Genomic DNA, 27,873 nt, shown 5'->3' on the forward strand with positions numbered 1-27,873 from the left:
TCATCTCCGCGCTCCTTCGTTCCTGTGCTCCCTACGTCTAGGTCGCCGGCCGTGGCTCACTCAAGCCCGCAGGCCTCCCCTGAGTCATGTCCCACCAATACCCCCCCCCAACCCCTAGAGCTTGCTTCAGTTTCGGCTCCAGCCCCTGAGTTTAGCCCAAAGAGGGCTCCTGTTCCAAAAACATTAAAAGGCTGATATTATTTATTATTATTAATAATAATAATAATAATAATATAAAATAATTAAACACACTAATATATTCGATTTAATTATTATTATAAAGAGTTCTGGTATAATTTGACCGTTTTCCTTTAAAATTAAAAATTTTATATACATTTTTACTAAAAATAAAATAAACTCCACAAATCCAAAAACACTGATATATCCATTAAATCGGATATCCTCAAAATTGTTTCAACTGACTAAATCTCAAAAAATTTGACAGATAAAATAAAAACAGCATAGCTATTCATTAAAAGGGCTGAGATAAGATTTTGTGCCATGATCAATATAAAAATGTCCACATGTGTACTTGTACAAATGTACAGGTAGCTACACAGAACATATTTATATTGTGCGTCAAGAAACATAGCTTAGTAGGCGGAATAAATAAAGTCTGTGCACGTCTAAATCAGTTCTCCTGAGTAAAAGTGCCCATAGCTGAAGAGAAACATATAACAAGCTGAAAACTCTAAAACGATGAAACCTCCGACCCTATGACGTAATGCAAGAAAAAAATGGCAGCGGCCTCAACAGTGTGAGAGATAGTTTACATGTTTGTTTTCTTTATATTTTATTTTTACCACTGTAACCTTGAGCGCATCCTTTGTCATTACAAAGTTAAGAAAGCTAATTGATATACTGTAGCTAGTGTTTCATTCTTTATTATTTTCGTCAACAACAAAGACTTTATTATAAGCGTTATTATAAGCGTCGTCATAGATAAGACACGATTTTTTTAGAAAAAAACAAACTCTAAATCAGTTGTTTTAGTATTCTAATTCTGACACGATCTGAAAGGCCTATTTGTAATCTGTATTCGTAAAGTTAGGCGTTTCCACACGGAAGAACATATGGCATAATCAAAGGGAGCTCGACAGATCAGTTTCATTTGTCCGAGCACTAGTCTGTCAGGATGACTGGAGAAAAGTGTGACTCTGATGTAAAGCAGGATTCTTCTGACGACGGCAGAGATGAGACTTGTATTTTCTGTAAAATCGCGAACAGAGACGATACCATTCACTGAGATTTTGGCGGAAGTAAGTAGATTTTTATCGACTTGTGGTTTCTGGCTGTCTGGGTACTTAAAAGCTGAATCAGGTAAGTAAATTCGCTCCTCTTTCTAAATGTAAAATTATAATATCATGCCTATAGCCTATATTTGACAGTTCTTCAAGGGTTCCATTAATAGTCATCATCATCCAACTTGAAGGAAGAAAGATGAACTGGGAAGGAAATATAAGCAGGACCGGGTGATTTAAGCTTCGAGAACAGTTCTGTGATAACGCAAAGCGCTTTATATAGAGGACAAACTATTTATTTTTTTATTGACATTACTTAATAAGTATTAGAGGTTTTCATTCAATGAGAAAACAAGTTTAGCGATAGAGCTTTACTTTCACCTCACGCTTATTTCTGTGATAACACGATTTCCGGAAAGAAAGAAATAAGAGGTGGGGAAAGCTGTATGCTATGCTATTCACTAAAATAGTATATGTGTATGAAATATGAAAAAGAAGCAAATATAGTCATTTCATATTCATAATAAAACAAATGGGCTAGTGGCATGGAACTATCCTAGTTTTATTTCTGAAATATCTTTGAGTCATACCTTCTGCTGTGATCATGGCATCATAATTAGTCACTTGACCCTCTCATTTCTCATTGGCTAAAGTGATGTTACTCATCTTTTATTACTCATTTCTTTCTCTCTCTCTCTCTCTCTCTCTCTCTTTTTTTACAGGATGAGGACATTGTTTGTTTCCAGGACATTGATCCAGCTGCACCTCATCACTACCTGGTTATACCCAAGAAACATATCCATAGCTGTTTGTCCCTCCAAACCGATGATATACATCTTGGTAAGATTATCTCTCTTTTGGATGTCCATTTGATTATTCAATTGTGTATTATTGTTTTTTGAATGGCTTTTTGTATTTCTAGCCAGCAGAAGGTAGTAACACAGAGAAATGAAGAATTGAGTATCTGGTTCTATTTTATTATTGTTAGACTGATTATATATTGACAATACAATTAACAAGCAATGCCATACTGATGACAGGGCTGATGTTTCATTGAACTGTTTTTAATAAGATACAATATTTACATACAGTGATTAAATGGGATTTTCAGTAATCTAAGTGTTATTTTCCTGAGCAGTGAAGAAGATGGCAGATATGGGAAGAGAGGTACTGAAAGCCAAGAATGTCACCAATTTTGAAGACATCAGGTTTGAAGACAACACTACTGTCATATTAATCAAGAATTTATTTGGATGAAGTCGTTATTAAAAGAGAACATGGCTCTATTTCAGTCTAGGTTTCCATGTGCCTCCATATATCACTGTGCCCCACCTGCACCTCCATGTTCTAGCACCTTTAGTCAGGTGTTTAAATGGGTGAGATTCAAGTACACATCCTTCTGGTACCTCACTGTGAGTAAACTGAAGATGTTTCAAGCATTTCTTTGATTACACTTGGTTGTATATGAATACATAGAGTTTTAACAATTGATCATTTTTTATCTTTTGCTGTGTTAAAGGAGGAGAAGCTGCTTTAGAAACTGACGGGGAATAAAAAAGAAAAAAAGATTGGGCATGTAACAGCTGCATGCCGCTATGTTTAGCTATTTGAGCCTTATCACCGAAATTTTAAAAACTTGAAATCACAAGGCACTTTAGTGAAGATCAGTGGTCATTCTTTTTTCCTTTTTCATTGTATGGTTTGAGCCTTAAAGGCCTGCCATTTAATGTTATTTTTTATATTTTTTATATAAGACTAAATTATTTTAAAAACCAGGATGGTATTGGTATCCTTTAAACTGATAATCAGCATTTTTAACTAAAGTGTAATCTGATCAATAATGTCTAATGTTATTAAATGGATGGAAATGTGGATTTTTGTGTAATTGATTATCTATGTTTGTACACATTCTACATGCTATATTGTGAAAGATTTATTGTACAGTGAGCCATCAACACATTCAAAGTCAAACCCAGGGGTGTTGCTGGGAGGGGTACAGAACAATGTTCTCTGGGGTCAGAATCCCCCACCCCCCTGAATGTGATTTTGAGGAGTCCCATAAAAAGAGGGGCACATCCTGTCCAAGTGTGCGGTTCTTGGCATGGACAAAGGTTAAACATGTTTGCAGTGCAATCATCAAAACATGGTAGCATGGATCATGCTCTATTCTATCTACTTGTTTTCTTTTTATTTATTATGAAAAATAACAATATGACCCTCTAACACCAGCTCTCTCTGTTTGATTGCTGTTCTATCTATGCTTTATTGTATTTTGCATTTACTATTAAAAAATAAAATAAAATAATTCCGGGAAACCATCTGGGATCTGTCACATAATTTACATAATATTGCACTTTTGTCGGTTTGTTTGCTTCTATTGTCCTCATTTGTAAGTCACTCTGGATAAAAGCAGCTGCTAAATGATTAAATGTATATGTAAATAAAATATGGTTTTTCATAAACAGTAAATCACAATTGTGGCACGTATGGTATTTGACAGGAACAAGGAAATGTCCCTCATGTGAAATTTTATATCCAAATAGTAAAAAAAAAAAAAAAAACCTTTAAACTGTTAAAATTGTCAACAGTCAAAGCTAAGTAAAATGTCTAATTCATATAATATTGTGACAAGGTAATCAAAATAGCATAATGTCAACACATTTATCTTAAATTACCTGTTTCCTCATTCTAGCTAAGGCTAACTAAAATGTTTCCCTTTTGTTTTATGTGTAAGAAAATCCACGGTGTACAAAAAAGGTCAAAAAAATTGTTATTGTATATATCCAGTAGACTCAAAAAGATGAAAGATTAGCCTTATGTATTAAAAATAATTTGTTTAAATTTGTAATGTATTGTTGGCATATCAATCGACAAGAATATTTTCTGATAATCCAGTATACTAATTGCATTTGAAAAACCATAAAGACCAGAACATTTTGCCACATTCAATTAATTTAATAATAAAGACAAAGCAAGTAAGAATTATATAAGATATTTTATTTAGCTCATATTGCTTCAGAAACATGAATTGACTGAAAATCAACTTGCACTAAAAACTTCATATTTCGGATTATTTAATGTAAAAGAGTCTAAAAAAAGTGCATATTCAGTTTTAACCACATTAGAATGATGTAAGATAATCATGTAAATTATGTTAATAAATTATTGCAATATTACACCATTTCTAGCATTTACAGTATATGTTTACAAGTATCAAACTGCAAATGAAAAGGCATTTTTTATGAAGGCAAAATGGAAGGACTGTATGTTTGTTTTAGTTCTTTATTTTGCTCTCATGTGTTACTGTTCACTTCAGTAGCATCAGGTTCAATGATCACTCAGAGAGCTTAGTTTTGGAAAACTATGGCCCTTTTCTCTACGTATCTCTGGCTACTCATTTTTTAAATGATATACTTTCAGCCCTCCAATGCACAATTCCTCACTGCTCACTCAGTTTTTAGCACATGGAAAGCATCCACAGAACATTTTCTTGAATGGGTTGTTATTGTCATGTCTCTTGGCCTGTTCCAGTTTGATAAGGACTTCACCAAGCATAGCATCTGTTTTCTGAACATTGTTTAAGATGTAGTCTGTCATGGGCCCTTGTTCCTCTACAAGCATAGCCACATCCAGGAAGACTTCATGAAGGCTCTGGAGTCTGCTTTCTAAATCCAGCAGGTCACGATGTCGCCTCTCAATCTGGTTGAGCGCCGAACGAGCCGTTTTCCCTTCTGACATGACGTTATCATTGAAGATGTTCCACTGACCATTCTCCAGCATCTCCTCAATCTGGTCACCTGTCACATCTCTTCCCACAATCTCCATTTGCCTTTGAATATGACGCTTGCATGATTCTTTGTGATCCATCTCAGCATCATTGTACTCTGTCATTGCATCTCGGAAGTTGTTGCTTAGGGTGGCGTACTGTGTTCGGGCGATTCTCGCCACAGCTGAATTGAGGCCATGCTCTTCTTCAAGCTCTTTGGCATGGGCGTCCATTTTTTGTAGACGTGACAGAACGTCCTGTCCACGGGTCTTGATGTCTCCTACGATGACACTGGCATCCTGCTTTACGTGAGTTGTACGAGTGGGTTCGCTAAGTATCCGTGTGTTTTGGTCCCTGAGACGCTTCACCTCCAGGCGGATGAACTGAATCTCACGTCTAGTGTCTTGAGCCTCATCGAGCACAGAGTCCATCTCATCACTGTTGTCAAAAATGACTGCATGTTGGCTGAAATCCTCCAGGTCCACATTGCTGAAAGAGTCAGATTCCACCTCCTCTAGCTGGCTTTTAGACTCTGAAATGGTCTGAAGATGATCCAGTCTGTCCCTCATGATTGCTAAAGGGGAGAATGCACAGAAAAGGATCACTCAGTGCCACCAGAATAGTAGGAAATATGTGATCTGATGTAGGCTGATGTAAACAATCTAAAACAATATGGCATACCAATAACCTTCATATTTACATCGTGTAGTCCTTATTTTCAAGAATATAATAATTTTCATTACCTGTGTACCTTTTGAAACTGACTGTAAAAGGGGGGGATGATACTTCCTTGTCAACCCTGAAAAAGTCACACGTCTAACAAGTTCATCTGCAAAACTATTTCTGACTGGCGTCACTCACCAAACAAGTTTGAATGGATGTAATTCCTAGGTTTTTTTTTTTTTTTTTCTTTACATATGCTGTTCTCATCAATAGTTTAATATGAAACGTATAAATAATATATCCAAAATATCCAACTTTATTCGAGCTATTAAAGCTTTGCAATGTACTATGTATGTATGTATTTATATGTATAAATATATATATATATAATATATATATATATATATATATATATATATATATATATATATATATATATATATATATATATATATATATATATATATGTATATATATTTATATATATTATTATTATTATTATTATTATTATTATTATCTTATTTTTATTTTTTTAGTATTTTGCATTTTTACACTGACAACATTCTAACGAATATAATAGGCCTAGGGCTTATTATAGGAATAACTATCCATAAATCCGTAAAAGTGATGAGCTCAAAAAAGATGTAAAGAAAGAAAGAAACTCTTTGGTATATACTACAAAGTACCTTACCTTGTCTTTGTGTCCAAACTTAAGACCACTTCTGATGATATGTCATCTCAAGGCTGCAGCTCATCTCACTGCACTGGTGCAGCTGTCCTTTAATGGTGGGGGTGGGGGTGGGGGGTGAGGAATGCGCGTTCCAGGGCGTAACTTTGACGCCAAACCTGTTCGCTGAATAGAATGCCAGACGTGCCTCTCAGCGACACTTTACATCTGTTTTGCGAAATGGGACCGATAAAGAGGGCTCCTTAATGGTTTTCCATTTCATACAATTTTATAAAAATTTGTTTAGCCTAATATTGGGCCCTGACATGCAAAAAATGTTTCCAAAGTCAAGGATTCAAAAGTTTGAGCAACTTCTAGCTTCAATTTAGTAGGCTATAAATGTATTGACAGTGGAAATAGATTGTAGTTGATAGAAAGTAGATGAAAAAATAAAAATGAATGACAAAACCAAATATGGTTATAAATTAATATAAATTAACATAAATTAATTCAATGTTTAGCCTATAATAACCAACTGGTCGCAGAATTTTCATATTGGTTGTTTATACAAAATATGTTTAGTTTTTTCTTGTTTTCTTTACCTTTCTCAATTCTGTCTATTCTCTGTATGTTTAAACCATACTACCAGGGCAATTGCAAGTAGACTAAAAAATGTAGCCCACATCCATTAACAGTGACAATAAAGAGAGAGAGAGAGAGAGGGAGAGAGCGAGTTTGGTTTATTCACCATAAAAAAAGGAACATTGAGTACACCGTACGTGTTCTGTACTTCACTCAGCACTTTTCGCAAATATGTTTCATCTCTGCTGCCCCCTGTCGGACACACCGATCTCTTCACACCTGACTTGGGGCGGGGTCTCTGCGTTACGTCATCACTCACATGCGGTGTTGGGCAATAAGAAGTGAAATAAGGTAATTTTTATTTTTCTTGGACAGACGATAGCGTGATTTTCGTAACTTGCAAAGCGGATTTGGCAAGGAATGCACAAAGAAGGACATATTTTGAGGTAGGCCACAATAATATTGTTCAAAGCAGAGTAACGTTAGGCCATCTGTGCTGCCTAGCATTAAACGTAGTTCAGGTTTAATTAAAAAGTTTAAAACATTTTATCCATTGATGCGATGCCTATATCAAGTTTGATTGTACGTATTTGGGGTAATATTTGGTTGACGCTTTTTGTATGTACTAAATCAACAGACTCCTTTTATTTATTTATTGAGTAAAAGTAAATACATAAAAATGCAGTTTTTGCCTTCGCTTCAAATTATATAAAATGCATAATGATGAAGCAGACTCTAATAGCAAACGCAAGGAGAGTAAAACAAGGCTTTTATTTTTAAATGTGGACCTACAAACAAGTCTATCTTGTCTGACAGGTTTTCAGTGACACAAGTGTACTTTTCCAGAAGTCGGACGTTTTGACGTGTGGGTTACGTCTAACAAGGTATATTCTGTTCAAGAGTTGTTGTTTTTTTGTTCTTACCCATATATAGCCTACTGCATATTTTACCGGCTGCTGTTTATGTGTGTTTGCTTTGTTTTGAATTTAGACCAAATCTGTTTGAAATATTTTTCAGTCCTATATTTCAGTCATGAGGGACAGACTTGGACACCTCCAGGCAGTATCACTGTCTAATGGCACTGCAGCAGAACATGAAACTGCCCTAGCTCTCCCTCCATCAGAAAACACAGACCATGATGACCCTCCTCAGGACCCCAGCACCAACCCTGACATGGAAGCTGTCTTTGATGAGGCACAGGAGGCTCGTCGTCAGATTCAGTACATCCGCCTGGAAGTAAAGCGTCTCAGGGAGCGAAACTCACACATTTTTACAGGCGCAGTCTGCTCTAGTGCTTCAGATACCACTGACTCTAATGCTATTGCAGCTGACATCAAAACACGTGGACAGGAGATGCTCGTGCACCTTCGCAAGATGGATTCCCACAGGAAAGAGTTAGAGGAAAAATATGGCGTCAATTCACCGATGACGAGAATCGCCCGAACACAGTATACCAGCATAAGCAACAGTTTTCGTGATGCCATGGTGGAGTACAATGACGCTGAGATGAGCCATAGGGAGTTCTGCAAGGCGTATATTCAACGTCAGATGGAGATTGTGGGCCGAGAGGTCACAGGTGACCAGATCGAAGAGATGTTGGAGAGTGGTCAATGGAACGTCTTCAGTGAGAACATGGTTTCTGAAGGTAAAACGGCACGGTCTGCACTCATTCAGATTGAGAGCCGACATACGGAACTGCTGCAGCTAGAGAGACGCATTCAGAGCCTTCATGAGGTTTTTCTGGATGTGGCCATGTTAGTGGAAGAGCAGAGTTCAATGATAGACTACATTCACACCAATGTTCAGTCAACGGAGGTGGAGGTCAGGGACGTCCTTGTGAAGCTGGAGCGAGCCAAGAGACATGACAGGAGCAATCCGTTTAAGAAAATGTTCTCCTGGAAACGATGACATGGACACAGATAGCACAATGTCAAAAATACATACTAAGGGATTCAGTTTTTTTTTATTTATGTTAGTTTTTATGTTCCTATTCCTTATTTAGGCAAATTTTTATTCATCTTCATATATTCATTCAGAACAATAAACACACATCACGCTAACCTTTAACATAGACTTCACTCTGAAATAAGTCTGTCAGTGTTATAAATATTCCAGTAGTTTGTAGGGTTTTTGACACCAGGAATTATCTTAAATACATTTTTAAAGCTTGGAGTTTTGGCAAATAACTCATTTTGTGCCTTTAGAGATTTGGAAATCCTTTTTTTCTGTGGTTTGTACTTCATCAAGTGTTTATTCTTATGTAAAAAGTATTTTGTCAATATAACTGTACACTTTTAGATAATAAGTTAGGTATTGGATGGTGGTTAGATGTAATGGATCCAACTATTTAATGTGTACACAAATCTTTATCAGCTGTATCTCATTTGGTGTGCATTTATTCAAAGTTTTGCAGCATATGTCATAAATAAGAGTGTAATTTTGTTACCTTAATTAGATCCCATGTGCCTACCTCGTGTGAAACGTGATGCCCCCTGCTCACAACTATTAAAATAACATGCCAGGATAAAAACTTTCTGACAAAAAGTTGCTAAAAAGACGGTGCTGGATAATACTTTGTTAAAATTTTGTTCCAGGGCCAACTGTATTATGTACGGTGATGCATAATAAACATGGAATAAACAGGAAGATGTAATGTCAATTCTGTCGATTCTCCTATACACTCCCGTTCAAAGGTTTGGGGTCAATACGGCTTTTTTTTATTTATAAATGATTAGTTTTTTTAACAATGATGCATTAAATTAATCAAAGGTAGCGGTAAACACAAAACTAATTGTTTAAAAGATTTTATTTCCAATGTTTGTTTTTTTTGTTTTTTTTTTTACTTTATGCTTATCAAAGAATATTAAAAAATGTATCACGGATTCCACAAAACATTAAGCAGCACAACTGTTTTCTACACTGATAATAAGAAATGTTTCTTGAGCAGCAAATCAGCATGTTAGAATGATTTATGGAAGATCATGTGGCACTTTAAAACTGTAATGGCTGCTGAAAATTCATCCTGTTAATCTAATGAAAAAATACATTTGGGTAACACTTATTTTAAAGTTTTGTTATACGTTACATGTTTTTACTATTACAATAACAATTAATTATGCATTATTACTGTACATGTGAATAACCCTAAGCCAAACCCTAACCATATACATGTACATGTAGTTCATTAATATTACTTATTACTTAAACTTGTAATTAGACTGTAACAAATATACCTTAATTTAAAGTGTAATCTAAAACTTTTGAATGGTATTGACGTAGTGTTCAAGCTGCTGTAGACTCAAACTTGCAAACACAAAGCTCATGACATGAATGTGACTGCTGGATAACACCAATTCACAGTACTATTCATACTGCAGTCGTTATACTCTGTTATGCTACCTTTAATCACTCTGAATGATTGAAAAGACCTCTAACTCAGCTGAATTTATTGTCAACTAAATGTATCATTTATTAAAACAACAAAACACAATTTATTTATTTTTACAAAATAATATTAATTTGTAATACGGATTTGTAAAGAAAGAGAAAATAAGGTTATGAAAAGAGTTGCCCAATGCCATCCGAGACATTTGTTTCTCAGACTTGTATTGTAATAATTATTCAGACTCTTCTTCCAGCACGCGTGCTCGCGCCTTTGCTCTGTCGGGCACGCGCTAGTCCACCTCTGCTCGGGATCACCTGGGCCCGGTTTTTCAAAAGGTTTAATCCGGATAAAATTGATCCGGATTTAGTAATCCTTTTTTTGTGAGCTGTGATCACATAATCCAGTTTACTTTTGGAGCCAGTTTTTTAAAGCAACATCGGATTGGATCAATCTGATCCGGATAGGAACTTTTCAGGATCACCAATCTGGATAACCAGTGCTCAAACAGGATAGGAAATCACAATGTAGAACTATAGATATGTAAAGAGCAACAAGCCAGTGTGGGGTCAATATAAATTATTTTTTTATTTGAAATGAAAACCCACACATTTAAAAAAACTAAAAACAAGAAAAACCCCACCCCATCCTCTTCCAGCAGTCCGCTCATCTGAGACCTACAACACAAACACTGTACATTGAAGATATTTATAACAAGTATCAAGTATAGATGTTTTGAGAAAAAAAAAAGACAATGTAAAAAAATATTTTCGATTGTGATGAATATATATATCAATTAGTGACAGAATAAAATGTATTGTCTTTGGTCAATTTTGACAGCTGTTTGGGGGATTATTTTATTATTTTTCTTTATACTTTGATGTAGGCCTATTCTGAAAGGCTGAATACGTTAAAGCCTACCCAATCACTGTAGCCTGACGGATGAACAAATAAAATTAAAACCTTATGAATAAATAGGATATCTTGTAAGATACTGCATGATCCAAATATAGTATTATTTGATACATTTTTTAAGTTTTCATTACATTTTGGCCATGAAATCCACGCTGAATCCACCCTTCTGATGGGATCAGTTTAATCTAGATTTTTTGGATCAAAGTGATCCAAATCCTACAAAAAAGTTCTAAAAAACCCAAACTAAAGGTTTGATCCGGATCAAAACCGAGATTGGATTACGTGATCTAATCCGATTATGTAATCCGTTTTTTCTTTTGAAAAACACATTTTCAAGATTTGATCCAATCCATTATCCAAAATCCTACTGGATTACTTTTGAAAAACCGGGCCCTGAGCATCAGCACCAGACAAGACAATCTCTGCTTAGACCCCAGACCCGGTGGACGTTTTCTAGGGGAAAGATGAGACTGTCGGTCTTTTTTCGACATGCACATCAGAGTCTGGCCAGCATACGACGATCACGAGTGGGTGTCCAAGTATTAAACTCGGAGAACAGAATCATAAATTACCTGATAATAGCGCGGTTCCTCATCCGTGGGTTCGGGAAGCTAGTTCGACCGGCGGGACAATTGAAACGGTCACGGGTTTTAAAAGTCATCCACGGAAAAACGATGGACCGCTGTATCAAAGTGCTGTTTGGTAAGAATAAAACACCCCATAAGTCTCGAAACTTAAAAGCGACAGATCTTATTTTTTAACAAGCGGAATGACTTTTGTGATTGTTAACAGTTTTTCAACAGCCAACAGTTTGGTTCTGTATTTATACTGACTTGACTAAGATATATAAAGTTATTGTCTTGACGTTGATTTGTTTCCACGTGCTACCGGTGTTTGGCGGCTATCTGATGTAACTTCTGCCTCCCATTAGTCTTCTTCTGCACCCTTTTAATACGAACTGCGTTGTGTGCTAATTCAGCTGCATCTTAACATTGTGTAATCTGTTAATGTATGAATTCAAGTTTTCTTACAAAACTGACTTGTTTTAACTAATGTTGAAAACATGTCGTTATTTGTAGGTCAGTGTTACACTAAATATCCTAATTTATCCAGCTCCCCTGGTGGGGCGATCACAATACTGGCTTTATTTACACATTCACGGAGACAGTAGTTACGCGTCATTCTGGATTTTGCATAATTTAAAACAGGAAAAGTCTTTAAAAAAAGACATGGGAGTATTGTAACTAAATGTATTGCTACACCAGTGAAATCTCTGTCAAACATGACGAACAACTCCAGTGTGATATTTGTTGTGACTACAGAAAGAACAGCAACGCAAAAAATTACTGGACAGCTAGTTTAATTAAATGGACATTATAGTAAATTTAGTATAAACTGAGTTACACTCATTGAACTGTTACAATAGTGTCCCCTAAAAGCCTTTAACAGATGGAAACTGTGTGCAACTTGTGTATCATTGCCCAATCAAACCCTACAAGTGACCTCTATGTGTCACTTTTATGTCTGAGAGTCAAAGGTCAGGTATCTGCTACAGAGGGTTAAAATAATCAGTAAAGATGCCTTCTCAGCCAGTCTTACAAAAGATGCTTACAGTGATGCAATAGACTCCACGATAACCCAAGATTATTTTATCTGCTGTTAGTCAAAATGTGCTGGCCATCCTGCTTAAAATAATTATAATCAGCTGAGCGAATAAGATTGATTACAGTTTATTTATTTGGCCTCATTTATTTAGTTTTGTGTCATATTAAAAACAGGACACCAGTCTAGTCGTCATGATTTGTGGCAGAGATGCCAGTCTAAAGGTTTTAAACCTCATCTGGGCAGGCACAGGGAGAACTTGTGTTTAAGTGTTTAGAGAGGTTGAAGATCTACTTGGCTGTGGATGTATAAAAAACATTACATTTTTGGTCATATTAGAAATCATTGTGTTAATATTAATGATACGCGTTTCGGTCTAAAACTTGCAGCTAATGCTCTGCTTTAATCTGAGGTTCAAAGTCTGTGTTTCAGAGACTAAAAACAAAAAAGCAGACAAGAACAGGCAAAATGATGGAGTGCTGTTTGATGCATGGTCAAAATTGATTTTTGCATTTCTTGTTTAAAATGTGTATCTGCTTAATAAGTAAAAAAATGTTATAAAATACAGATAATGTTGTACTAATTGTATTGAATGTTTCTTGTGATCATTCAATGAAAAGTTTTGTTCTCTTAGTGGAAGTCAATGAACATGCATAATATGTGTTAAATGTGCACTCTGTGTCCATCTCATTTACAGTGACATTGTTCAGAGGAGCAGAGAGGAGCTCAAAGCTGTCAGAGAAGCCAACCCAGTCCTCAAACCTACATTGGCTATCATACAGGTGTGTCTTTTTGTTTAGATAAAGAGTTGAAGAGCACTTGTCTGTATCCGTTGCTTTGTGAATGAATCTCAAGACACTAAAAGCTGGTTTGCTTTTTCTTATGATAGGCTGGTGAAGATGAGGGTTTGCTGGAGGTGAATAAGAAGATGGCTGGAAAGGTATAACTGTTTGCCTTCCCTTTTGTCCAACATGCAATAAATAAATGGGTGCAAGTAACACAAATCTTTACATCATACTTTACATTACATTTTAGTAGATGTTTTGCTGTTGATATGATGAATGGGAATGCAAATGAATAGCTTATACAGTGTTATATACCCACTGATTTTGTATCCACACAGATCGGATTGAACGTTATGCAGATTTGTCTTCCACACCAATGCACAGAGGAAGAGGTCAGTGATGCTGCAAATTCTGAGGAGCAAATTAGAGTAGCTTTTTTGATTAAACAAAACTATCCTCTTCATTCTGCAGGTGATTGAGGAGATCTTGAGATTAAATGAGGATTCTCGTGTTCATGGCATTTTTTTGCACCTTCCTCAGTCCTTCCTCTCCAAAAATGTCCGTAATGCCATCAAGCCACAGAAAGATGTGGATGGGTAAGCCACAGTTTTAGATATTTTTTATATTTATATTTTATATTCATACGTGTAACCAAAAATAACTTTTTGGCATAAGTGCCAATGGAGGTTGATTTGAGAAATTTCTAGCTATGCATATTTCCCATCTGCAATGATATTGTATGGTATGTATAAAAATAAAAACAAAATTATTCTTATGACAGGGAAGTTATTGAGAAACTATTGATTGTAGGATACTTTTAGATGTATTATAGATACATGTACTTTATTTAATTGATTAAAGTACAACAAGAAGTGTAATTTTGGTGTAGAAACTGAATGTTTTCCACACAAGGTCACTTAGGCCTGTATGTGTTTGCAGGGTCTCTGATCTTAATGTTGGCCGTGTGGTGTTGGGGGATCAGAGAGACGGCTTTGCTTCACCTGTAGCTGGAGCTGTGCTGGAGATGCTTGCCAGGCACGGTGTGTATCTGTTTGTTTATGCATTTAGGCATATGTTATTACATTTGCATTCAAAAATGTTTCATAAACACTGCTAATTCTACTGCATGGAGTACTAAACAAAAATCCATATTTATATGGGCCATTCTACAGAACTGGTGCAAACTTCTGTCCCACAACCAAAAAAAAAAACGCATTTCAAAAGCATTTAAGGATTCAAATCTTAGGTGTTTATTAAGATCCTTCTATTTTCTATTGAAACCCACAATAATATTTAAAATATTAGTAAGCTTATATAAAATCATAATTTATTGGGTACTTTCAGCTGGGAGGTGGCTGTCCCACAGCCATTGAGCTAGGTTCAAAAGTATCTAAAATTGTCAATACCAAAATAGTCACTACCGAAACATGTCATTGTTTCGGTAGTGACAAAAGGGAACACACAATCTTCCTATTTGGGAGAAATAAACAAAATTTTAGTACAGCTATGCAATATTTTTTTTTTTGGTATTTTAGTATGTTTTAATATGAGAGTTAAAATGCTGTAATGTGAAACCAAAGCATTACTGTCACTATTGAAAATGGGCCGTCACTAAACATGGGATGTTTTGTCAAAAATAAAGTATACTGAATTATCAGTCAAGATGGTGATAGTTTTTGGTTCAGTGAATATTCAAACTGACCTTGAAATCAGTATGATCAACTTTTTGCCTTTTTCAAAGAAAAATTGGATTAAAAATAAACAAATCTCATAAATTACACTTGAAATATTATTAAACATTTTATTATTGATTTACCTCAGTTTTTTTTTTTTTTTTTTATAAAATAGCCCAAAATATTTATTTACAATCTAGATGTAAGCAGAATCTTAATAGTTTCTACTTAAATGATTATTACTGTTTCGGTAGTGACAAATTTGGGGAGATCTTAAATATTCCAAAACTTTATGAAAATACAATATGCTAGAAATATGTACTTTGGGTATTATACAATTTGCATACATACAAGATGTTTCCAACCAATTCTGTAGAATGGCCCATATATCAATATATCAAAAATATCGTCAAAAGATGTATGCATACTAACTTTCAAAAGTATATGAGGTCTGTAATTATTATTATTTTTTTAATAAATGTATTTCATTTATTTATAAATATTATTACAATATAAAATAGCTGTTTTTTATTTTAATATTTTAAAATATAATTTATTATTGTCAAGAAAAGCTGAATTTTCAGCAGCATTTACGAAATTCAGTGTCACACATTCCTTCAGATGTCATTCTTATATGCTGATTTGGTGTTCAAGAAACATTTATTTCTGTAAATGTTGAGAACAGCTGTTCTGCTTAATATATATATTTAGTGACATTAAATATCTTTGCTGTGATCAAACTAATGTGTGCTTGCTGAATAAGTGTTAATTTTTGTCCAAAAATATCTTACTGACCTCAGATTTTAGAATGCCTTTTTTTTTTTTTTTTACTTTTTTTTTTTGTAGCATAATGTAATGTTGAGTTTATGGTGAATTGATTAGAGCCAGTTTAAATATACAGTAACTTTTTTTTGTAACACTCCTTTAGATGCCCCATTGATTGGTAAGATGGCAGTGCTGGTGGGTGTTGAGGGACCCTTGAAGGCAACTCTTCAATTTTTGTTGCAAAACAACGGCATGATGGTGCAGACCTGCCTGTGGAGCTCAAAGCACCTGCAAAAACAGGTAAATGATAATTGAGAGAGATTTATTTTTCAGGTCAGTTTTTATGTGTAGTTTCCTATTTTCAGCAGCAGGGGGCAATGCTGCTTTAAAGAGGGATTCTGGATAACTCATTAGAGGCATATACAATTTTTCTTTCTTTCTTTCTTTCAGATCATGGATTCGGATGTGGTGATCTTGTCAGAGACTGACCACAAGGGCCTCCCACCCACTTGGTTAAGATCCGGGGTGGCAGTCATCAACCTCAGCTTAGCCTCAATGGAAGGTACATTTCTTTAAAGTAAAAATATTAAGTATGGCAACAATATAACCTTTATTTTTTTTTACTTTGATATACAGAAAAAAAAAATAGATCCCTTCTTTACTTGAGAAGTTCCACTTGAGAATCAAGGAAACTATTATAATTGTTGTACCATCCATGTGAAAGACAAGCATGTGACTCCTCTGAAACCGATTAAGTCTGGCATGCCGTTTTCTTCACCTTTCATTACCTGCCATCTACAGGAGACCTTAATGGATATAGAGGCCCATGCTATTTCCTCCATAACCCACAAATTCCATTAGTGTGGGAACATAATAAGACACCACTAATTGTATTTCCTTCGATGCTCAGTCCGGGCCAACTTTTCATACTTATGATCTTCTGTCCTAGAATACCCTGACAGTTGGGAGCCCGGGGCTGAAGCGGAGTCTGGTGCAGGAGTTGGGCCTCTAAGTGCTGCGCTAAGAATGCAGGTGAGAGGCCTGTTGATGTTACTTCTTAGTATTAAAATCTTTAATATAGAAGTTATTCCATCAGTTTAATATAAAAACTTAAGAACCTGTGATTTACCAATTTAAAGATTAAATTATTTGACAGTTGTTATAACTATTATTTGTTAGAGTAAAAAAAAGTATAGTAAACATTTGGGAAGACGATCACCAAGGCTGCAATCATTTGATCCAAAATAAATACTGTCTAATAAATGTAGTCAGCATTATTGCTAAATATTATTACAATTTGAAATAATTGTTTTCTATTTAAATATTAAATGTAATTTATTCCTGGCATGGCAAAGCTGTTTTTTCAGCAGCCATAAGACCAGTGTCACATGATCCTTCAGAAATCATTCTGATAAACCAAACTGATCATTTATTGCCTGTTGTCCTCTTTTTAAAGCTGCTTTACATCAGAATTAAGTTTTATTTGCATCACTGAAAATATAATTTGGTTTGAATTTGATGCTCAAGAAACTGTTTTTATTATCATTGTTGAAAGCAGTTATACTGCTTAATGTTTTTGTGCAGACAGGGTTTCAGGATTCCTCAGTACACAGAACGTTAAAAAGAACTGCTTTTATATGATATTGAAATCTTTTGTAGCATCATAAAAGTCTTTGTCACTTGTGATCAATTCACTGTGTTTTGAATGGTAGAGTTATACCAAATCACAGTAGTTATTGCTAGTTTGGTTTTTGGGGTATATATTTATGCACATTATTATGCAATGAATGAAGTTGTCATATTGAAGTGTTCACTGAGATGTTTGTGGCTGTTGTGATCTGTCAGCATGTAGTGAGGAGCAGCAGGAGGTGGATACAAGAACAGCAGTACCAGCCGTGGAGGCTCCGCCCACTAAAACTCCAACCACTCTTACCTGTGCCTAGGTACGAACAGCCTTGCTTTTTAGTTTCTGCGGAATATACATAACGCAGACCTTTGCTTGTTCATTTGTGCACAGGACTAATTGGTCTCTCAATCATTCTTTTTGCATGTTTCTGTACTCCTCAGTGATAAAGAGATCTCCAGGGCACAGACTCCCAAACCCATATCCCAGCTGGCTCAGGAGATTGGGCTGCTTCCAGAGGAGCTGGAGGTCTACGGAAACACCAAAGCCAAAGTCCATTTGTCCCTCCTCAACCCCCTCCAATATCAGCCGAATGGCAAATTTTGAGACATCAGTTAATAGCAGATAGATTGATGACAGTCATTGTTGCATTGAAATAACCTAAATAAGAGAAATAGGTTAAAAGCAAGCATGTAAGGAGAACTTCAGCCCAGTGTTTGTGTGTTTTCACGCTCACGTCCGTGTACACGTTTGTACTCTAAATTCCTAGAGAGAGTGATTGGTGGGCCCAGGGATCTTATCTACTGCTGGCTCTTGAACCCACCAGGAGCCTCCCTTTCATCTGTGTGTGTGAAGCGTGGCTCGGTCAGCTCCAAATGGGGGCCCAGGGTCTCTTTCATGTGTGTGGGGAATGCGCAGAGCCCTGGCTTTATCAGCAGCCCCTTCCCTCTCCTTAACTCCTTCTTTATGTCCCGCTCTTTGTTCTGCCTACAGACACAGTGAAGCAGCACTGCCCTCCCCACCCAGCCTACTCAATTACTGTCAGCCACTGGCATGCCTTTACTGCGCTGCCAAAAGAGCTGAGAGAGAGGCAGGATGCTGATGGGGAGAGGGTTTGCCAGCAGCCTAATGTAGTGAGATCAGAGGGAAAGTGAAAAGAGAAAGGCAGAAGGATGAATAGGTGTATAGTCACAGCCCTCTCGCTTAAATGTGGGAAAGCAAGTCTTGGTAATGTTTTCGGCCTTTGTTTTTCAGTGTAACACCCACTCCTCTGGGTGAGGGGAAGAGTACAGTGACCATAGGTCTTGTCCAGGCCCTCTGCGCTCATCTTAAGCTCAACTCTTTTGCTTGCCTGCGACAGCCTTCCCAGGGTCCAACGTTTGGTGTCAAAGGTGTGTTTTTGTGAGTTTGCTTGATATTGTAGTATATAGATAACAATAAGTAAAGTAACAGCATGTCAAAGTATCACAGATGTACTTCCTGAAGGTAGCTCCAAAATGTAGGAATTATAATTATACAACTTTGTAAGATCTAAGCACTTATTTTAAGGCACTGTAACTTGTCCTTTGTGTAGTAGGCAATCCCAAAATGCCCTGCAATGAGTTCAGAAAAACAAATAAATCTAGGTGGAAAAGTAGAGAAATTTATTTTATCAATATCGAAAAAATTAAATTAAATGCAGTTAATTATTTAAATTAAATGTAATTAGAATTTATTGTAAATATACAAATAAAAATATATGTTGTGTTTATATATATATATATATACAGTAATTTTAAAATCAATTTATAATGTAATTTTATTATAATTGCAATTTATTTATATATGTATTTATTTATATAAATGCAGATTTTTATATCTATTTATATGTAGAGTTTCAGATCAGTCACAAATGTTTTATGATACTTAGGATGCTGCCCATTTAGGCAGTTGACTAGATGTTGGATCAAGCTCATGTCTGGCTTTATCAGACGTATTGTCTTGTGTTTTCATTGCTGTGTGTTTGTCAGCCCTCTTCATTATTTCGTTTCCCTGCAGGAGGAGCGGCGGGTGGGGGATATGCGCAGGTCATTCCTATGGAGGAGGTGAGTGACTACAGACATCCTGTCTCTCGCTATCACAAAGCCTTTTCCCTAGTGTGCCACAACTGATGACAGCCCTTAAAAAAACACACTCAGCCACTGAGACCAAGTAAAATAAAGCACAATATCCAAAACTCCAAGACCACTAGTGAAAATACTTTGGTTTTGTGAATTTTCTAATTGATTTTTTTCATTACCAATACATATCAGTATATAATTTTTTTTTAAATTCGAATGGAAAAATAACCTTATTCGGAATTTGTCGTTATAGGATACTTCCAAGTACAGCAAATAATAATTAGATTTTTTATTTCTAGTTTTCTATTATGTTTTTAATGCCATATTTCTGTTATCTCAGACTTTTGGACAACACTGAACATGTATGTGTGAGACCAGATAATGTCTTTATCAGAAGCTACAGATAACAGCTTACTCACTCTCACTTGATTTTTTTCCATTCAGTTTAATCTCCACCTCACAGGAGACATCCACGCTATAACCGCAGCCAATAATCTAGTGGCGGCAGCTATCGATGCCCGCATTCTCCATGAAGCTACTCAATCAGACAAGGTAAACAACTCCAATCATAATCTTTTGATTTCACACAGAGCAGTCTCCCTGCGATTTAATATTATTATTCATCAATAGTAAGCGTGTCATTAAATAGTATTCTTCTATAGTCTATACTTGCATATATATCTTCAAGTGTTCAGCTATAAGTTGTTTTTGTGTCTTGTAGGCCCTGTACAGAAGACTAGTGCCGTCTGTTAATGGCATGAGATGTTTCTCTCCTATACAAATGACTCGCCTACAAGTGAGTGGACAAACACCTTTTTAACTTTCATTGCTTGTTAATACCATCATCATTTGACACAAAAGTTATTAGGGCAGTGGTTCTCAGCAAACTACCAAGGGGGCTTCAGGATGACTTAAACAGGACAAAACCAGAACTACTACATGATATGTCTTACTTTAATGCATCTCTTTAATTTCTTATTTTAATTCATCCCCTTTTTTTCAATGAAGAGCTAGGGCTTTAATGGTTTTTGAAAGCCAAATTTTAAATGTGTGATTTTTAGACCTGGAAAAGTATTTTGGTGCCCAATTTATAGGAAGCCAAACAACATAATTTTCCTCATATTTAAGACTTATCCAGTAAATGGGATCCCTGAAGAACATTCACCTCTTAAAATATCTGAAAATAAAATTCCCACTTTGTGGACAGCAGGGAGGTAATAAATGCTGAGAAGATCTGCACTAGGATGTGTAGTAATTTGGAAGCAGTACATCTCATAACCAACAGGGGTCCTCATGCAGCTACTGTGAAATTTAGCAAGTCTGTTAAAGGCTGTAATTCACCTCACGAGTTTCACTCTTTTTGTTTGACAACAAGTCAAGTGTTGTGTTATGTTGGCTGTGACACAGACAAGCTGAGAGACTCCTCTAAACACAAACTGTTTATCTTCGCTCAGGGACAGACTGGGTTGACTTGAATTTTGGAAAGGCAAAGCTGGTAAATAAAAGCGACAGCCAGTGATTCAGAGAGAAATCTAATTAAAAAGATAGTCTGAAAGGTTTTTATGACTGTAAATATTTGCAATTTGGGAAAAATCTCCTGAATTCTTCTGAGTCAAGGCCAAAACTAACCGCAGTAATGGAAATGTTTTGATAGTAGGTTTGTTTCATATGAACCAACAGCTTTTTCATCATAATAATCCATGCACTTGTGTCTTTCTCTTCCTCACCTATGTTTTCAGCGTCTTGGAATAAACAAATCTGACCCCAGTGACCTCACACCAGAAGAGGTCAGGGCATTTGTCCGTCTTGACCTTGACCCTGAGAAGGTCACATGGCAGAGAGGTAGGAGCTCGAGCAGTGTAGATTGCTTTACTGTTCTGCATGTGCAGAGGTAGACAAGTTCGGTCCTAGAGAGCCGCAGTCTTGCAGAGTTCAGCTTCAACCCTAATCAAACACACCTGAACAAGCTCTTCAATGTCTTCAGGATTGCTACGGCTACAGGCAGGTGAGGGGTTTTTCCAGGGTTGGAGCTGAACTTTGCAGGACTGCGGCTCTCTAGGACCAAACTTGCCTACCCCTGTGCATGTGGTACATGCTTACAAGAATCCCTCAGTGCCTGATGAGTAACAGAAAGAGATTAAGAGATTGTGGTACTGGATATGTGATGCATAAGACAGTGAGCTGAAGCATGCAGGATGGTGACACACTGGAATGCTATTGCCACATTTGACTCTTCTGTTTGAATTGGCTAATGGGAAAGCACCATAAACTAGCCATGTCATTACATCTGAGAGCAATTTTGGCGAACTAGTCCCTCTTGAACCCATGCAATAATGAGTCTACTCCTCGCACCTGGAAGGCATGCCAAATGTAGACCTTCTGCTTTTGGTTATGGCGCAGTGCCGTCTGATAGCTGCGATCACTGGAGGATGAGATTCAGCTGGATTGGGGTGTTTCCCGTTTTACTCTTGGCCGCCTGGGAACATCTGTTGAAGATAGTGCTTCAGTGACTGATGGGATATTTACTCTGTCGGTTCAAAAGTGCACGCACAGATGAGGGGCCTGGAAGATTAAGAACAGTTTTACATCTCTGTCCTGCTGCGAATGCGAATCTGTGTGTGTCTGAGAAGGTCTGACTATCTGTACTACTTTCTCAAAGTGACGTTCATTAATGTAATGTTTAAACCATTAACGTTTCCCATGGTTTATTGTGGGAAGATATCATTGTGAATGATATCCTGAGATCCTTGTTTATTAATCACTCTTCAGATGAAACGTTTTGGCTGTGCTGTATGTTGTGTTGTATTTCATGTACACTGTGTTCTCACAGACGGCTGAATTGAAACAGATACACAAGTGGAATACGAGAGACAACCACAAAGCAGACTAAACCACTTTTGTAATTTTTGTTGCCCGTGACATGTTTAAAATGAGGCTTATAGTAATTGTTCTGTCTTTCTATGCGAGAATACCAGAGGGTTGAATTATTTCCCTTCCAACGTCCTGGCCCTTAGGGAGTTGTTTAGGGAGTGTTTGTGTCTCAAATACTGCACCCTCCTACATTCAGCCGGGCTGCAAGAAAGAAAAAAAAACACAAATGCAAAAAGTGTTTGAGGAATGCATACTTATTTCAAGGTTATGGTTTTGCCTGGCGTCCATCCCTCTGGGTCTCTTTAGGTCATTGGTTTTTGGGATTCATTAGATTGCCTCATACATCTCCTCAGCGGTGACTGCAAAATCTGTTCCGCTTGTAGCACTTAGCATCCAGCTAAGTTCCCTCATGATGTGATTCTCTTCAGCCATTGTCTTCAAACACAACTCTGTTACACTTGGAGCCAGCCAATGTGATGTTATCTCAACCTCACGAAAAAAATAAAATAAATTGCTTCTTGAAATGTTTCTAATGCAATACGATAGAATCACCCAGAAGTAAGAATTGTCATTTTGTCAACCTATACGACACAAATGTAAAACAGTTTTTTAATGCTATTAAACAGTTTATTCATTGAGAAACTTTGTTCTTCATGCTTCACTCTCATTCCTCCATATGAATTATTAATAGTTCACCCATCATGTTGACTACTTATATGGTGCTTTTACAGTATTCCCTTTATAGCTTGAAAGCTATGCTTCCTATTAATTGTAGATCCTGTTTTCCTCTTTCAAATAGTCGTTGATACCAATGACCGATTTCTGCGTAAGATCACTGTTGGCCAGGCTAACACAGAAAAAGGCCACGCTCGCCAGGTACGTGCTTCAAACTTCTGATTCAATTAGCCAACATTTAAATGTGATGTGTAGAATTTTGGCACTTATTTATCTTTTGTTCTCCATACCTCTCTCACTTTTATTTATATTTCCTTTAACTGGAATCTGTTAAGTCTTTCAGTATGTCAGCACCCGTCAGAATTAATGACTGTTAAACCAAATCAAGCAGATAATAGTGTGCACCTCAATGGGAAACAGTCTAAGTAAAAGCAAATGTTTCATAAAGGTGTTACTGTAGCAAAGACCCTCTGAGCTGGTCACTCATGTGCTTACATTTGTCTCCCTCCCTATGTGCCAAAACCACTGAAATGTGCACTACAGCCTTGCACTTTTATTTTCGAGCAACATACAGTATAATATGTATGTGTATTTTGGAAAGACAATAGAAGCAAGTGTGTGTTTTTGAAATTTAAAAAAGCACTGAAGCATGTTTCCTCAGGCTTTGCAAACATTGACTGAGGGTAGATCATCTCAGCAATTAGGGTGCTGTAAATGCGGTTAAATGGCAAGTAATGATGACACAAGTGGTGTGTATTAAGCGGCCCATCTCTCCTGATAGGGCATCTGGCCACCACTCCTCTACTCCCAGCTGTTTTATTTGGGGGAGTATTTATTAGCTGAGAGTTAAACCAGGACAGCTCGTTTTTTTTACTCCAGCTGTGGTTGTCTTAGACACATGTGGGAGCAGTTTACTGTGTGTGATAAAGAACCAGACTTGGCAGATGTTGCGTGTCTGTGTTTCTGACAAATCTCTCCACCAACTATATCGTGACGACTCGTTTTGATGGAACTCACTTAAATCATCACTGTGATATGTTTGCGTGCTGGTCAGGATGTGATCTTCCTCTCTTGTTATTACAGACCCAGTTTGATATTGCGGTGGCCAGTGAGATCATGGCTATCCTTGCTCTGACAGATGGACTGGCTGATATGCGGACCAGGCTTGGATGTATGGTTGTGGGCAGCAGCAGAAACGACCAGCCGATCACTGCAGATGACTTGGTTTGTGTGTGTGTGTGTGTGTGTGTGTGTGAGAGAGAGAGAGAGAGAGAGAGCACCGTTAAAGGAATAAATACTGTCATTAATTACTCTCATGTAATTTCAAACCCGTGAGACCTTCATTTATTCCTTAAATGTCCTTAAAACTTAATTTCTTAAATGTTTTAAGGACCTTGATTCCTTAAAAGGTCAAATGGCCTATTTTATCAATGTCCTACGTTTCTTTGAGTGTGTCAGTTGCATTGCTATCTATGCAGGGTCAGAAAGCTCTCGGATTTCATCAAAAATATCTTAATTTGTATTACAAAGGTGAATTATGGTCTTGCAGGTTTGGACATGAAGGTGAGTAATTAATGACAGTTTTCACTACCCTTGAACTACATGTAAATTGAGCAAAAGTCACAGTAACATTTATTTTTAAGTGAATTGTTCCTTTGAAATATCTATTAATCAATGAATCCTAAAACAAATACATAATTAAAAAAGAAACTGCTGAATCGCTGCTGAAAATTCAGCTTTGACTTTAAAGGGATTAATTATATTATGTTATAATAGAAATCAATAATTTAAAATGGTAATATTTGACTATTACTGTTTTACTATATTTTTGATCAAATAAATGCAGTCTTAGTGAGTTTAAGAAAACATCTAAAGATTTTTTACAAATCTTATCTATAAATTTACACTGCTTATTAGTACTGTCAAACGATTAATCGCATCCAAAATAAGTTTTCGTTTACATACAGTATATATTTAGAAAACATTTCCATATTTTACTCATATATTTCCACATGGGTATATTATTATATTCATATAACTGATATTATATATAAATATTTTACATTTACAATCTTCAATTATTTTAAAATAAATCTATACATGGATGTGTGTGTATTTATATATACATAATAAATGTACACAGTACACACACACACTATGTAAACAAAAACTGTTAACCTGAATGCGATTTATCTTGATTAATCATTTGACAGCACTAGTGTGTATATAAACAATTATTACTAAATATTTTCAAATTATATTTAGATATGTTCACGTTGTCTAGGTTCCAAAAACAGCAGTTTGAACTGACTGGCAATTAAGTGTTCACAAAATAAACATAAAAATGAATGTGAATATGTAGTTTACATTTCTGTAATTCTAAACCTATGCAATATTTAAATCTAAGTGAAATGTAAATAATGTGTATTCGTATTAAACTTACACTGTAAGCAATATGAAAATATGTCACAGAAACATTTGACAGTTGCTATGAACAATATTTTCTTTGGTTTTCTTAGGGTGTAACTGGGGCTTTGGCAGTCCTCATGAAAGATGCCATCAAACCCACACTGATGCAGACACTGGAGGTGAGACCTTTTCCCTTTTTCTGCACCCCAAACTCTCAGTATCTTTTACAATCGCTCGCTTGTGCGCTATTTTTCTTACTCTGTCTCCCACACACGCGCACATAACTGTCCTATCTTGATGGAAACTCCCAAACTTGATACTCTCAGCGTTGGTGAAGTGATAGGATATTCGAGGCATGACACAGAAAACACACACTCGTACAGTAACACATGCACATCTGGTTTTGGTTTTGGCTCAGTGGGAGTGTGTCTCTGTCTTTCACTATCACACCCTGAACGCCACGAGAAAACTGGAAATGAGAAATAGACAGCGGTGAAAAGCCTGATTGTTGGAATGCCTTTCATCTTTATGACTTTAAAACATGCTAATGACTAGTGATTGATGTTTGGTGTGTACAGGCGGATGTTTTTGCATGTGAGATGCACAAAAGTTGGAACAAGTTTGTAGAGAGGGCCACAGAATTGCTTTGTGAAAACTTTCCTGTCTGGTTTCCTGTTTCGCTTGTGAGGAGGAATCGTATCAGAACGAACCATGCAACAAAGGGTTGTGGGAATATTCTGTTTGCATGGTGCTATAATGTCCCTGTTGGGATTGGGATGTATGCGAGTGTGTGTGAGAGAGAGGATGTGTGTGAATGACTGAACAAGAGGACGTGCATATGTTCACAGATGGCTCTAAGCCTGTTTGATATAGACTAAAGATATGAGATTTGTCGAGATTGTTAGGAGAAAATGTGTCTCCAGTACAGTATGTGGATGACGTTAGCTGCACTTCAGGGACAAAATTGTCCTTAGAAGTTGTCTAAATGTAACAACCGTCCTTAAACATTCAAGGACTTCCCAAATATTCCTACACTTCGCTATAAAAATGTGAAGAGTGTGTTTTTTTGATTGGTAGAGTTAGTCTTTAGTATTCATAATTTTAATGTTTCCTTCCGTAAATATATAAAAACATAATTTTTCAAAGGCGTAATTACATTTTTTTGCACCATCTGATTCCAGATTTTCAAATAGATGTATAAATCAATCGAAATCGAAAAATTGATACGCGCGCTCCCGTATAGCAGAGCAGAGACATTCACTGATCAGAGCGAGAGACCAAAATGTCACAAAAGAAGTGTGTTTTTGGTTGCCAGGGCAAGATTACCAAAAAAAACAGCATTAAGTGGATGGAGTGGATGGAGTTTATTTTTACAGAGCATCAACGGAGTTGTGCAAGTGTTTTTGTTTGTTCCCTGCATTTCGAAGATGCTTGTTTTACAAACAAGGCCCAGTTTGACGCCAGATTTGCACATCGTTTATTTCTTAAGGATAATGCAGTCCCAACGAAAAAGGGTCACGATCGTGTGTTGGAACCGCAGGCGGTGAGTAAAACTGCTTCAAATATCTCTGTGCTGTTAACTTAGTTATCGGCGCGTAAGCACATCAAGTAAACAACATGCGATGTTGTCATCAAACTGCACTTTCCACATGTACACCATAAAAAAAAAAAAAAAAAGACGACATAAAGTGGAACTTAGTAATTTTCCAAAACCGCTAAGCAAATATATACAGTTTCAATACATACTACTTAGAGACGTCCTGCTGTAGTTGTTGCTGCTGCTGCTCTTGTTCAATTTCAGCCTCTGGATCTGATTCTGGATCATAAATAAACGGCTGAATCTGACTTTTAGCCATGGTTTCTTTTGGATGATGTTTTTTTTCCTCACGGTAATGTCACAGGCGCTCTCAACGCAAAAACCTACTGGCGCTCGTGATTCTTTAGCTCCGCCCACACGTCACGCCTCCAGTCGCTCAGGTTTTTCCGGGAAAAAACGGTACAAACTATCTTTCTCTTATGAATATAATAAAACTAAAGACTTTTTGGAGTTATGAAGGATGCAGTACTACTCTATAGGTACTCAAGATTAACAGGATATTGAGTGAAAACGAGCATTTCACCCCCCCTTTAAAAAATGAAAGTCATATAGAGTTA

At 36.5% G+C, this 27,873-nt stretch overlaps 2 protein-coding genes and 2 pseudogenes across 6 annotated transcripts; 3 read left to right on the forward strand and 1 right to left on the reverse strand.

Moving 5' to 3' along the window:
• Positions 1-1,024: 1,024 nt before the first annotated feature.
• LOC113077678 (histidine triad nucleotide-binding protein 3-like) lies at positions 1,025-3,111 on the forward strand (annotated as a pseudogene).
• A 1,109-nt stretch (positions 3,112-4,220) lies between these two features.
• Positions 4,221-6,443, reverse strand: LOC113077677 (syntaxin-11-like). 4 transcript variants are annotated; one of them, XM_026249998.1, is made up of 3 exons: positions 6,362-6,443; positions 5,759-5,806; positions 4,221-5,581 (listed from the first exon to the last, which is right to left on the reverse strand). In XM_026249998.1, exon 3 carries the CDS (start codon positions 5,574-5,576, stop codon positions 4,692-4,694), a length of 885 nt encoding a protein of 294 aa, XP_026105783.1. In that variant the 5' UTR covers positions 5,577-5,581; positions 5,759-5,806; positions 6,362-6,443; the 3' UTR covers positions 4,221-4,691. The 4 variants fall into 4 exon arrangements, with proteins under 4 accessions (XP_026105783.1, XP_026105780.1, XP_026105781.1 ...); XM_026249995.1 differs by having other exon boundaries at positions 5,751-5,806; XM_026249996.1 differs by lacking the exon at positions 5,759-5,806.
• A 773-nt stretch (positions 6,444-7,216) lies between these two features.
• LOC113077680 (syntaxin-11-like) lies at positions 7,217-9,562 on the forward strand. 2 transcript variants are annotated; one of them, XM_026250000.1, is made up of 3 exons: positions 7,217-7,365; positions 7,736-7,803; positions 7,937-9,562. In XM_026250000.1, exon 3 carries the CDS (start codon positions 7,952-7,954, stop codon positions 8,825-8,827), a length of 876 nt encoding a protein of 291 aa, XP_026105785.1. In that variant the 5' UTR covers positions 7,217-7,365; positions 7,736-7,803; positions 7,937-7,951; the 3' UTR covers positions 8,828-9,562. The 2 variants fall into 2 exon arrangements, with proteins under 2 accessions (XP_026105785.1, XP_026105786.1); XM_026250001.1 differs by lacking the exon at positions 7,736-7,803 and having other exon boundaries at positions 7,223-7,365.
• A 2,052-nt stretch (positions 9,563-11,614) lies between these two features.
• LOC113077679 (monofunctional C1-tetrahydrofolate synthase, mitochondrial-like) overlaps positions 11,615-27,873 on the forward strand; it is a 35,354-nt pseudogene continuing 19,095 nt past the window's right edge.

This window comes from Carassius auratus, unplaced genomic scaffold (assembly GCF_003368295.1).
Source record: "Carassius auratus strain Wakin unplaced genomic scaffold, ASM336829v1 scaf_tig00023162, whole genome shotgun sequence".
Classification (NCBI taxonomy): domain Eukaryota; kingdom Metazoa; phylum Chordata; class Actinopteri; order Cypriniformes; family Cyprinidae; genus Carassius; species Carassius auratus.

Coding starts and splice junctions, on each gene's coding strand:
- LOC113077677 (XM_026249996.1), bottom strand. CDS start 5,576: ATGAGGGACAGACTGGATCATCTTCAGACCATTTCAGAGTCTAAAAGC.
- LOC113077680 (XM_026250000.1), top strand. CDS start 7,952: ATGAGGGACAGACTTGGACACCTCCAGGCAGTATCACTGTCTAATGGC.